Raw genomic sequence first — 14286 nt, 5'->3', positions numbered from 1 at the left:
AACTGGACATCCACACGCAGAGGAGTGAACACAGACCCTCTGCCTCACTGGGCACAGAAGTCAACTGAAGCTGATAAAAGATTGTACTACACGTCCTGAAACTCTGAAGTTTCTAAGAAAACTCTACAAGATACAAGCAGAGGCTTTCTGCAAAGGACTTCAGTGGTTCAGGAAATCCTACCAAGAACTGAGAAATGGGATCACAGGAAGATAAAAGGCGCCTGCCTGCGCAGCTAACTGAGTAACGAGATGGCTTACAGGCTGGGAGAAAAACCTTGCTAGCTACATCTGTAGTGACTTAACATCCAGAACATAGAAGGAACTCCAAAAAAAAATAAATAAATACCAAATATCCAACTACTCAATCAATAAACGGACTAAAGAAATGACCAGACAGTTTTCAAAAGATGAAGTACAATGTCTAGTAAAGATATGGAAAATGTCGAACAGCTAGAGACATCAGGGCAATAAAAATTAAAACTACATTTAAAGTCTATCTAACATAGAAAGGCTACCATGAAGAGGGAAAAAAGAATAAAAGATGTCAGGCAAAAACTGGCAATAATGCAAGGTGAGGAGCCCCTTACATACTGCTGGGGGGACATAACTATGTACAGCCATTAGGGAGGCTTCTCAGAAAACTGAAAACAGAGCTGCCTTGTGACTCAGTTATACCAAGTGGGTTTATACTTCTGGGTTCATAGCTGAAGGGCTCTCAGCATCACAATCACCCTTGCACACCCGTGTTGACTGCAGCCTCAGGGCTCTCAGCATCACAATCACCCTTGCACACCCGTGTTGACTGCAGCCTCAGGGCTCTCAGCATCACAATCACCCTTGCACACCCATGTTGACTGAAGCCCCCAGGGCTCTCAGCATCACAATCACACTTGCACACCCATGTTGACTGCAGCCTCAGGGCTCTCAGCATCACAATCGCACTTTGCACACCCATGGTGACTGCAGCCCCCAGGGCTCTCAGCATCACAATCACCCTTGCACACCCGTGTTGACTGCAGTCCCCAGGGCTCTCAGCATCACAATCACCCTTGCACACCCATGGTGACTGCAGCCTCAGGGCTCTCAGCATCACAATCACACTTGCACACCCATGTTGACTGCAGCCTCAGGGCTCTCAGCATCACAATCGCACTTTGCACACCCATGGTGACTGCAGCCCCCAGGCTCTCAGCATCACAATCACCCTTGCACACCCATGTTGACTGCAGCCCAGGCTCTCAGCATCACAATCACCCTTGCACACCCGTGTTGACTGCAGCCCCCGGGGCTCTCAGCATCACAATCGCACTTTGCACACCCATGGTGACTGCAGCCCCCAGGGCTCTCAGCATCACAATCACCCTTGCACACCCGTGTTGACTGCAGCCCTCAGGCTCTCAGCATCACAATCACCCTTGCACACCCATGTTGACTGCAGCCTCAGGGCTCTCAGCATCACAATCACCCTTGCACACCCATGTTGACTGCAGCCTCAGGGCTCTCAGCATCACAATCACCCTTGCACACCCATGTTGACTGCAGCCTCAGGGCTCTCAGCATCACAATCGCACTTTGCACACCCATGGTGACTGCAGCCCCCAGGGCTCTCAGCATCACAATCACCCTTGCACACCCATGGTGACTGCAGCCCCCAGGGCTCTCAGCATCACAATCACCCTTGCACACCCAATGTTGACTGCAGCCCCCAGGGCTCTCAGCATCACAATCACCCTTGCACACCCATGGTGACTGCAGCCTCAGGGCTCTCAGCATCACAATCACCCTTGCACACCCGTGTTGACTGCAGCCTCAGGGCTCTCAGCATCACAATCACCCTTGCACACCCAATGTTGACTGCAGCCCCCAGGGCTCTCAGCATCACAATCACCCTTGCACACCCATGGTGACTGCAGCCTCAGGGCTCTCAGCATCACAATCACCCTTGCACACCCATGGTGACTGCAGCCTCAGGGCTCTCAGCATCACAATCACATTTGCACACCCAATGTTGACTGCAGCCCCCAAGGCTCTCAGCATCATAATTGCACCTGCACATGCACGTGCACACCCATGTTTATTGCAGCACTCTTTGTAACAATCAAGCTACGTAATCAGTTTAGGTGTTTGTCCATCAGGAGATAAATGGATAAAGAAAATGGAATACATATGCATAACAGAGTTTATTATGTCATTAGCTAGAAAACAGATGCAACTAGAGATCATCACTTTCAATGAAATAAACTAAACTCAGAAAGACAAATATCGCATCTTATCACTCATTTGTGTATCCTAAATGTTATACAAATACCTAAAACCATATACGTGTGTGTGTGTGTGTGTGTGTGTGTGTGTGTGTGTGTGAAATATATAGGATGTGAAGGTCAAAGGGTTACTACAGTAAGAAGGGAGATTCCTGGCTCATGGGATGGGGGAGGAAAAAAGGAGTGTATGGCGGGGTAATAAGAAGTACAAGATATACTTGAAAGAAATTATCCCTTTCTTTTCTACTTAATTTTATGCTTATGTATGTACACCACATGCATGCAGGAGCCCTCAGAGATCAAACAAAAAAGGGAGCCAGGTCCCCCAGAACTGGAATTACGGGGGTTGTGAGCAGCCACGTGGGTGCTAGGAACCGAATCTGGGTCCTCTGCAAGAGCAGCAAGGACTTTTGACCACTGAGTCATCACTTCATCCCAAAATACACACCAATAAAGACAACCGAAAACGAAAATACTTGTAAAAAACCAATTCCAAACTACAGTGGAAGCACTAAAATATTTATTACATTAGTTACAATGGTGATAGGTTAGGAGAAACTGAACGGGTCAGGAAACAGCTGTGTCATTTACCAGCTGTTAACCAAATAAAATATTACTCTATCATTGAAAACCGTTAGAAATAAAAAACACAGGGGCTGGCAAGACTGCTCAGTGGGTTGTGATGCTTGCTGTCAAGCCTAATGAGCGGAGTTCAGTCCCCAGGACCCCCACGGCAGCAGGACAGAATCACCTGCAGGTTGTCTCCTGACCTCCACGTGTGAGACCCCATCACATACCTCTATAACAAATCAATGAGAAACAAAAACATAAAGAATGACAGAGGAAACTAGCAGCCTGTCTAATATACTTCTAAGAGGGCACACAGTTAAGAAATGAGAGATGGGAAAACTGTATTTCACTGTTGCAGCTCTGTAAAACCATATTTGAACTGCCCACAAAAACACCTATGAGTAGCAGACCAGTCAGCAATGAATGTGCCACAGTGAGGCCTGAAGTGGCTTTCATTTCTACACTACCATGCAGTTACATTATCACACCCCAGTAATTTCCAATTTAATTTATCTTCAATGTTTTACTTCTAGCTTTATAACATCTCATGTTACTTAATATTTGTATTAAAATTTAATATTAAGATCATTGTAATATTATAAGTTAAAACTCTTAGTAAAGCAATATTAAAGTTACAGCACAAAATTATATCCTTAAAGTAGCTAAAATTCAAAATAGAAATTAAGAATAGAAATAAATCAGATATTAACTTTTAGTTTAAAACTACTTTAAAATAAACAAACAAACAAACCTGAGTCCCTAACCCCAGAATCACTGAAATCTGAGATGGCATGGTCACAGCCAATAAAATGAAATCACTTTTTAAAAACTAAAGACAGCTAGGTCTAGTGGTTCACACTCTAATCCTGCACTGGGGAGGCAGGGCAGGCAGATCTCCCTTGAGTTAAGGCCACCCTGGTCTACATTGTGTTCCACAGCTGAGACCTTGTCTCAAAAATGAATAAATAAATAAAATAAAATAAAGACATTGTGCTGTTCCTGAATCCAGAAAAGGCTGTACTTTGTAACAAAATCTAAGTCCTCTGGAGAAACAAAATGCTAACCAAGGTGGGGCTGAGGGCACTGTCTGATCTCCGCAGCACTGGGAGCTGGAGCAGGGGAACAGATGATGTCCTGACCAGCCTGGGCTTCATAGCAAGACCTTGTCTCCAGGAAACAAGGGCCTTCCCATTAGAATAAGCCAGATGTTTTAAGTAATACGTAGTTTCACTATTTTAAAATGCATCCACATAGGAACATAATAGGAATAATACTCTGCAAGTTTAGAGAGCCACAAGGTCAGCACATGTTTTACGGATTCCAGAACGGACAGATGAAGCAAATTCACAGGCAGACTCACTGTTGTCTGAGTGATGCTCTTCCATCCACTCAGGGAAGGCACTCAGGGAAGCCTGCAGCTTTCCTACAGCGTGGTTCTTCCCTCCAGGCTCCTCTTTCAGCAACAGCCTGCACCCATGCATTTTGTCTCCACTGCACCGGCCCAGGCACCTGACTCTCCCATCTCACCCTTCTATCGTCACTCAAATCACATCTGCACAGATGAGGAAGAGGACGGCTAAAGCAAGGCTTTTACACTGTCCCTTCGCTCGACAGCATCCAGTGTCCTCAGTAACCCCAGAGGACAGCCCAGGACCCAGCCAGTTTCCAACGTAATGCCAACAAGACTTCAGCAGTGTGTCTAACCCCAAGCCTTGACTCCTCAGCCTAGGGTCTCAACACACTGCGTGTACTTTGTCATTGTATGTCACAAGCAACTGTGACCAATAATAGTTTGAATACCAAAATGGGCTATTTACTTTTAAATTAAACTAGCAGGGCTGGACAAATGGCGCAGTAATTCAGAGCACTAGCACTCTTGCAGAGGGTCTGAGTTCAATTCCCAGAACCCACACAGTAGCTCACAGCACACTAACTCCAGTTCCAAAGGATCCAGTACCCTCTTCTGGCCTCTAAGGGAACCAGGCATGTACATGGTGCACATACATGTAGTCAAAACATTCATACACATAAAAATAAATAAACCTTAAAAAGTAAAGGAAAACTAAACTAGCTAAGTCTAGCTATGTGCGGTGATTGTGTCTATAACCTCCTCTACTGGGGAGGCTGAGACAGGGGAATCACTTGAGTCCCCAAGGTCAAGGTCATTGTCAAAGAATGTAAGTAAGCATAGATCCACCCTCAAAGAACTAAACAAAGATACAACAACAACAAAAATAACAGCAAAACCTGAGAAGGACTTCTGATAATGTCCACATACTTGCATTAGAAATTGGGGAGAGGGAGCCTGGCATGGTGGTGCACGCCTTTAATCCCAGCACTCAGGAGGCAATGGCAGGTGGATCTGTGAGTTCAAGGCCACCCTGGTCTACAGAGCGAGATCCAAGACAGCCAGGGCTACACAGTGAGACTCTGTCTCAAAACAAACAAACAAACAAACAAACAAGGTGGAAGAGGAAGAAGAGGAGGAGAGAAACTGGTTTTCAATATGAAATGTCCCCTGAAGGCTCATGTGTTGATGCTTAGTCCCACTTGGTGTGGAGATGATGAAGTGACTGGCCCATGAAGGTGCTGATTAACCCATCAAGGAGTTCACAGATAAATGGCCTATTCTGAAGTAGAACCCAGGTGGAGGAAGGAGGTGAACAACAGCATGCCTTTGGAGGGTATATCCTGACTCAGTATCCGCCTCTCACATACACCACTTATTGGCTGCCATGAGGATCGCGGGGGTCTTCCACCTGGTCCTTCCTCCATGACAGTCCCTGGGTCGTGACATTTCTACTTTGCCACAGACGTAAAGCAATGAAGCCAGGCTGTGAAACATGAACCAAAACAGATCTTTCTTCCTTTAAGGAGGTCTTGGATTTTTTCAGAGATTCCTGTCACGGTGCCAGGAAAGTGACTAACATTGCCATCCAGGGTCTTTTGAAAGCAGCATCACTACAGTACCCTCCCCCTGCAACGCAGCATCATTACAGTACCCTCCCCCTGCAAAGCAGCTTGCCTTGCTTCAAACTATGCACGGCAAATAAATTTCCTAAGCCACTTTCTGATCTTAAAAAGCAAAAGAGAGCGGGGCGGCGGCAGCGGCGGCGGCGGCGGGGCGGCGGCGGCGGCGGCGCGGCGGCGGCGGCGGCGGCGGCGCACGCCTTTAATCCCAGCACTCGGGAAGCAGAGGCAAGAAGATCTCTGTGAGTTCGAGGCCAGCCTGGTCTACAGAGTGAGTTCCAGGAAAGGCGCAAAGCTACACAGAGAAACCCCGTCTCGAAAAAAGAAAAAGAGGCTGAAACAGAAGGATCTTGAATGAAGGGTCAGCCTGGACCATACAGCAATACACTATCACAAAAAGAAAGAAAGAAAATAAAAAAGGGGGAGGGTGAACAAGGAGCCTCCGGAAGAACCAGAAACTGCGGGAGCCTTCGTAGAACCATTCTACTCCATCAGGACGGTGACAGCGCCATAGAAAGTTGAAGGCCAGGCATTTTATTTGATGGATTATCTGCTCCCGGTGCTGAGAAGTTTACTTTCCAAATAAATGCACTCAACATAAAATAGGTAACCTAAAACCACCAGGCATATCGAAATGCACCGTATTCAAATGTGGAGAATACAGTGAATGGGTTCCAGGATGACGCTGTTGACGGAAGTCTGATCTAAGCAATGGGGCCGCCTATTGTCTTTCATCTAATCGTGCATTTTGCTCCCTCTGAACCGTTTACACACCTTTCCTTCTACCCAAAATGTCATCTTCCCCTCCCCCTTCCACCCAGTCTCTACTAAAATGCTAGGATACCATGGAATGTCAGTTTCTTCTCACAAGTATGCCAGATTCCACAAGCTCTCTCAGACAGGCCACCACATACTTAGGCTGATGGATAGATACCCTATATCTCTCAGATTCTAAAATATTTCACCTCCCCAGAGTTAGACAGAGCTTCCTGAAGAGCTAGGGAAATAGCGCTATGGACAAAGCGCTTCTCACATAGGTCTGTGACCAGAATCTGGATTCCCAGCACCCACAAGGAAACCAGGTAGGTGTGGTGGCCCATCTACAACCTCAGCACTCGGGAGGCAGAGACAGGGAGTCCTCAGGGCAAGCTGGCTGACTGGCTAGCTAGATAGCCAGATTAGCAAGGTCCAGGATCAGTGAGAGACCCTGTCTCAGCAATTCAAGTGAAGAATGGTTCACCTGGCATCAACTTCTGGCCTTAAGCTACATATATACACACACACACACACACACACACACACACACACACACACACACACACACACAAATGCTTCCTGGGGGCAGAGAATGCACTGACTCATCTTTGGACATCCTACAACTTAACCCTGATTTCCACATGTGGCAGACCACACAGATAACGGCTGCTGGTGCCACTGAACTGGCTTTTCTTATCACTATGTTTAGAAGATGCACAAGGTCACAGCCAGTCTCCCACATTCACTTGCCAAGATGCTCCTAGGAACGGAGAGAGGATCTCATTGAAAGGGGGGGGGGGGAAGGACCTTTTTTTTGTTTTGTTTTTGAGAAATGTTAATGTACCATTTTAAGCCTCCCCCCCAAAAAATCTTATTTTCTCTTAAGGCCTAATGCATTTCTCCCTAGTAAACCCCGAGGTCTCTTGCACACTATAATGTGAGAGTTAAACATTTACTAGCTTCAGTAGTAATGTCTGAAAAGCAGATCGTTGACTGTATCATTTGTAATTTATTTAGTTAGAACTACATCTTATTTCAGAGGGAGCCAATGAAACTTAACATAAATACATACAATACCACAAGATAATGAAATGATGTATGTAAAGGGAGAAAGAGAAACGGGACAAAAGGAAATTGTAGAAAAGATAAGCTATCCTGGGAGGAAGGTTAGCATGCCAAATGATGTGTTCTTTGATGTTCTACACATTTCCTGGAGAACAGAGGTTTGGCTCTCAGTACTTCTAGAGAAAAAAAAAAAAATACAGGATGACTGGGTTACATGACTCAATACCCATAAGATGTAAACAAAAAGGTATTAGGGTACTGTATCTCCCTTGGTCTTTATAGAAAGGATACTGTATAATGCTACAAAATTCTCAATAACAGCCTCGCAGCCGGTTTGTCAGGGATGTGGAAAACCTTTCCCCATGACAACCCGCACAGACAGAATGACAGCACACAAGCAGACCAACATACGTTGCAGAAGGAGACACACCAGCAGGCGTTCGAGAGACCCAGGCAGGAAGCTCCTGTGGGTCTGGATTTCATTCTGACTAAACTAACCTGAAACACAGAGGCTCCTTACACCACTTGCCTTTGAACATAAACAAAGTTTGATGTCCATGCCTGTGATGTGTCTGGGGTTTTGTGACATTCTCAGAGGAAAGCCTGGCTCAAAACAACTATTACTGATCAGAATTAAGAACCTGGACGCCTGGATCCTGCAGGCAAGCCTACAAGGCTTCTCATCTGAGCCTCAGGACTGAAGCTCCTAATAAGCACTTGAAGTAAATTCTTCTCTGATATGAAATATGAACTTTTCAAGCTATGTGCCAAGATATATATGACCTTTAAAACAGGAATGCTTAATAGCATGTGAGCATAAAGCAATCCAATCACCTAGACAGATCTTAGCTAAAATTGCATCAAAGGATTGGTAGGTTTTCTTCTATACAGTACTTAAAAGAAAAAAAAAAAAAAACAGACTGTCTTTTACCTGAGGATGAAATTATAAGTGCACTACCAATCATTTTCCTAGATGGTATTTTTTATGTTTTTATTTGTTTGGTTGGTTTGGTTTGTTTTTTGTTTATTTGTTCATTTGTTTGTTTTGAGATAGGGTCTTACTAAGTAGCTCTGGCTGCCCTGGAACTCACTCTGTAGACCTTACTGGCCTTGAACTCACAGAAATCCACCTGCCTCTGCCTCCCATGTGCTTGAAACTAAAGGCTTGGGCCACCACACTTAGCCCTTAGCTGTTATTTTTGAAGTTTAAAAGTAGCACCCTTTCTATCTACTGACACAAGCTGAGCTTCATTTGTAACCTTTGGTTGTTTTGATCTTATGTTACACAAGAAAACCATTGCCATAGCTTCAGATACATTCACAAGCAGTCAACCATCTGCCCATAATGTGGTGGATAGGATGTTTCAAGGGTCCAAGAGAATAAAACTAAGAACCTGCTCCACTGGATCACAGAGATGATGCTCTTTTAGACCTTACGCATCTAAATGAAGTCAGAGCCATCCTGTCTAGTCTTCAGCACAGGTCCAGAGATGCATTTGTGCTCACTCAACTCATAGGGAGCCTGAAGTACAAATCAGACTACCAATTTATTAATTTATCATAGGGAATATTCCTTTTCACTATCAGAAAACATGAGCCTGATGCCAGAGTGCTACTTTCTCAATGTTCATAGAATCCTCAATTAATACTCGGAAGTTTACCAGACCAGATATTAGAAAGAAGACACAGAGAATTTAGGGAATGCATAATAAGTTAGTTATGGGTACCCAACAAGCTTCTTCCTAGTGACGAAAGTTGTGATTCCCACAGGTAAACCATCTCTCCCTTGGTTATCACTGCCTCAACATGGCAGACTTCCAGCTGCTTCTCTCCACTGAGTACTTCCAACTAAGACACAGTACTAATGAAGAGGATTCACCTTATATTCATTATTATCCTCCTTTTTTTTTTTAAAATAAAATACCTCTAGATAAAGCTGCTTAAGCAACTGGCCCACGGTCACAGCTGTTACTAAGTCACAGAGATTCAGATCATAAGTCAACGCACATAGGCTGTAGATCCAAGCTGGAATGGCTACCCACTACAGCACAGGCCTGTCCGCTCAGCCCTGGGGAGCTGAGCAGGAGGGCTGGTCTAAACGATTGTTCCTGTGTTCCCAGAATGCCATAAACACACCACACTGTCATTTCTTGTCTAAGAGTCTATCTCTCTTATTAGGCTGAAACTTCTGGAGAACAGAAGTGATGTTCAGTCACCTTTGTATCTAGAGTACTTTATATCTAGATAAACATTCAAGCTTATTTGTCCGGTTAAAAAACCAGCAAACCCAAAGCCCGAAACTAGCCATATAGGAAGGTCACAATGTCTCTGGCCATCAGCACCTCATCTAAAAAATGATGAAATCAATATATAAGGATGAAATATACAAGAACATGTCAGTTCCCCTCTGACTCTCAACAGCACTTTTATGGCTTATCAGTATGAATTATCACAAATAAAATTCAACTCCTTTACCCTCTGTGCTGTGTGTATGTGTATGTGTGTGTGTGTGTGTGTGTGTGTGTATGTATGTGTGTGTGTGTGTACATTCATATACACACAACTAATAGTTCAGGGAAGACACCTCTTCTGAAAGGATGTAACTATCATCCAAAAAGTCAAACAGTGGCACCCTCCTCTGGTGGAATGTTAAAGGAGCCAAGGACACAAACGATAATAACTAGATGGTGGGCTTTTCTTCAAATGATATAACTAGAGAATGGAAAAGCAAGAGAGAAGTCACCCAGTGGTAGTACCTGCTATTATCACAATCCCAATAGCAACCTAATAACTCATTTACAGCAGCACTTCCTCGTTTACTTTTTTAAGGTAAAAGAAAGCCAAAGAGAATTAACTGACTGCATGTCATAGGAGGAGATAAAACAATCGCTCTGTTTTTGTGAGAACTGATAATGTTAGCCATTTTGCAAACAGCAAGCGTTTTAACATAAGGTGCGATAAAAAGCATTTCACGGTGTGGCTAATGGTGGTCATCTTTTCACTTAATACTTTTCCAAATGCAATGAAAGCTGAGTACATGTAAAACACTGAGTTCAAGGAAAGCCTCCATCACACCCTTTTCTGAGTGGTGTATCTACCCCAGACACTGCTAGAAACTTCTCACCCGAAACTTCTGGTTCTGCAGCTTCCCGGTCTTGAAAGACTCCAGTGAAAAGATTTTAATCATCCAACCACAAGTGCAAGCCCAAATCATGCCAACATGTCCCATCTAGACAACCACTGGCCAGTGTTCTACAGCACTAACAGTCCATCAAAACTTCTAGAGGTGTGCTTTCAAAACCCAGATACAGATTATCAGCAACTGTCTTGCTCTAGATATATAATAAACAGGTTTGTTAAATTATTGACAGGGAGAAAATCAGTTTCCTTCACCCCACTGAGTCCAGGCACATAAAATGGCATTATGAGTCGGTCATTACACGGTCACCCTAGTCATTCAGGTATCTTTTTGCTCAGTATGCAGGGTCTCCTATCTAATTAGCATCCTGTGGTCAGGCGGAGTAGAACTGCAAACCACCTCGAGACGATAAAAGTACAATGAACAAGAAACTTTCATTCTGAAGGACACATTAGAAACAGGCAGAAGGGGTGGGGAAAAATGTTTAAACACTAATCCCACTCTTATCAACTAAGCTTCCCAACTGTTTGGCATTCTCTGCAAAGTTGGCAAGCAGACACCATACCTGGGCAAGATTTGCAAATGGTGAGTGGAGAATGCAGATAAGATAACCAATCAAAAGCTTCCTCGGTGTTTACCAAAACAAAATCAAAAAGCCACTGGACCAAAGACCAAGCAAACACCCGAGGAGAGGGCAGTCCTACAGCTCCCTGGAGCCCACCGGGAGCAGGAAGATGGGGAAGAGTCCGGTGGAAGGAAGAGGCAGAGAAGGAATAGGTGATAAGGAATGCTGCCAAGAAAGACGTGGGGGAGCATGATGCAATCAAACTGTTACAAATGTCCAACTGAGGCAGATACAGGCTCGGGAGCTGAGCTCTGGAGCCACACTGTAACACTCACTTCGTCTGGGCACTGGCCCACGGGGCAGGACCTCCAGGAAACCTGAGACTCCACACTCTCCAGTGTCAAATGTCGCAGAAATTTACGAGAAAGACCTAAAGCGGGCTTTGGCCCATTTCCTGCTCCCAGATAAACCCCTAACAAAGGCTTATAGAAGGAAAGAGACGTCAGTATTCCCAAGCTGGCCACTGCACAGAAGTCAGGTGTGGCCACCGCCTGCTCTGTGCACAGCCACCTCTGCAAAAGCCAGGCAGCCAAAACCCACGACCAGTGAGGCGTCCCTGTCGCCCGTCCGATTGCACTAGCAAAGTTGACAGACTAGGGAAGAAGCACAGCGTTGCCGCTGGGGGTCCTTCCCTAGAGCGAAGGTAGTGGAAGAAGTCACAGCTTCCCTCACCTTCACTGAGTCTATCCAACAGATGCAGGCTTCTTCCCTTTAGGGGTGCACGGAAGATACCGTCTTCCTTCACAGCTAATTCGCCTCAAACTCTAGAATCGGGACACTGAGGCCCGGGGACAAAGTTCACTGCATATACTATTAATTCCCGGAAAACTACCAGTCATTTACTGGCTTCTGACCTTGGGAACTTCGTATTAAAAAGGCACGGAATATCCAGTGCCTATCTCTCGGCTAAGCTAAACGCTCGGATGCATAGCAGGGTCTTGGCAACTTGAATCACATCTGTCATCACCAGGTCATCACCACGCCCCTCTCACCCAGATCTGACCCCACCAGGCACGCCGGGTTTTTCACACAGACCCAAATAACTCCTACCTCACCGCCGTGCCCATCGAAGATCCCGAAGATGGACGGGTGCGTCTTGTTGGCCAAATCGGTGAGAACTTCGAAGCGATCTTCCATGTGGTCTCTCCGGCCCTGGATGGAGTACACCGCCACATTATGGCTCTTGAACTCCCAGGTCTTGGAAAACTCGGCCTCCAACACATCAAGTCCTCCAAGGCGATCGTTCTGCATAATCTCGGCCACCTTGCCCTTCACCATCTTCACCGCGTCCCGGCTGGACTTGACGATGGTCTTCACTTCGTCCGTGTGGAAGAAGTAACTCCACAGAGCCAAGCTGATGCACAGCAGAAAAAGCGTCTCGGGTCTCAGCAAGAAGTAGCGCATGATGCGACCCAGCAGAGACAGCAAAGTCATTGTATCCTCTATCATTTATTATCCCTAGAGCCCCGACCAGCAGCAGCGACGCGCGCCCCGCAGCTCGCGGGGTCCGAGCACTGCGGGCACAGCCCGCGGGGGACCGAGGCGAAGAGGCAGCCCGGGCCGGTAGGATGAACCCACGGCGGGTCGGAACAGGAGCCCAGAGCGATGGCAGTTTCCCTTTTGTCTAGGCAGCCCCGAGGCCCGTGCCCGCCGCCCGCGCCGCCTTCCCTCCCCGCGCTCTTTGTGAGACCGCAGCGACGGCGGCGGCGGCGGCGGCCGCCGCGGGTGCCCTGGGTGGGCGACAGGAATCAAGTTAAAGTTGCGCCGAGCCGGTCCGCAACGGTGAACAGGATGTCGGGGTGCCGAGACGCCCGCGCGGTCCCTTTGGGGGTCCCCCCCTCGCGGTTCCCGGGAGCGATCGGCAGGTGAGGTAGCGCAGAGAGCGCAAGAGCCCGGCGGCGGCGGCGGGCGAGGGTTGCACGTCCCCTCGGTCGCCGCTGCAGGCGAGCGTGGAGACAGCGGAGCGCTGCGATTTCGTCACACAGCCCGGGGGGAGCCCGAGACAATAAAAGTTTTGCGGGCGCCTGGGCAAAGACAAGGAGACACCGAGCCGGGAAACGCAGCAACGATGGGTGCGGAGCCGCGGGCAGGCTCTGCCTGCCTCTCCCCGGCACCTCGCGGCTCGGCTCGGCTCGGCTCTGCTCGGCAGCTCCCGGCTCCGCTCGTGCTCGCCCCGCCCCGGCTCGCACACGTCCGCCCCGCCCCGCCCCGCCCCTGGAGTGGAGCTTCCAGACCGCGTCGCGCTCTCACCCGACTAGGGGGCCCGAAGGAGCTCGCGGTGGCGGACGCGCGTGGGCAGCAGGCAGGTCGAGGCAACCGCGGGGGCGGCGGGAGGGGGGCAGCCGCGCGTCCAGGCACCGGGGTCGAGCGGATGGTCGATTCTGCCCTGGGGGCCGGCTCCGGGGGATAGTGTGATAGTGACGCCACTGCCCGGATCATTGGTTTCTCGGGCTGCGCGGCTGCCAGCTGGGGAGCCGGGAAGCCGTACCCGAGCGCGTCCCCCTCCGGCACGCTGCACAATGGTGCCGTCCACGCCTACCCCTTCCTAAGGCTAGCAAGATGGGACACATTTCTCCCGGCTCGGGACTCGAAACGGAGTGATTATGTTTGGCCACACGAGGCGGTCGCCAACGAGGCCCGCGTGGATCTCCCGAGAGGGCAGGACGCAGTCCCGGGCCCCAGCAGCTTTGTCCCTCGGACGGCAAACCGAGGATCTCAGAGCCCGACATTAGGCTTGTGGAGCAACCTCGGGAGGTCCAGGAAGGGCTGGCCTCCAAAGACTGGGACTGTCCGGGTCGCCACGCTCTCCCGGGGAGACACGGAGTGTCTTCCGCGAGCGACTCTGCCTGCGGTTCAGGTTAGAAGTCTACTGGAGGCTCCGAAGTGACAGCTACCTCCTC

General features: G+C 47.9%; 1 protein-coding gene across 1 annotated transcript in view; it reads right to left on the bottom strand.

Moving 5' to 3' along the window:
• Ppm1l (protein phosphatase, Mg2+/Mn2+ dependent 1L) overlaps positions 1-13489 on the bottom strand; it is a 291724-nt gene extending 278235 nt beyond the window's left edge. Inside the window, exon 1 of the mRNA XM_028867216.2 lies at positions 12437-13489. Coding sequence (XP_028723049.1) covers positions 12437-12835 — 399 coding nt within the window. The 5' untranslated portion in view covers positions 12836-13489. The remainder of the gene's footprint in view (positions 1-12436) is intronic.
• Between the last annotated feature and the right edge of the window lie 797 nt (positions 13490-14286).

Source organism: Peromyscus leucopus, chromosome 6 (genome assembly GCF_004664715.2).
Source record: "Peromyscus leucopus breed LL Stock chromosome 6, UCI_PerLeu_2.1, whole genome shotgun sequence".
NCBI lineage: Eukaryota > Metazoa > Chordata > Mammalia > Rodentia > Cricetidae > Peromyscus > Peromyscus leucopus.
This window is presented reverse-complemented; position numbering and strand designations above follow the sequence as displayed.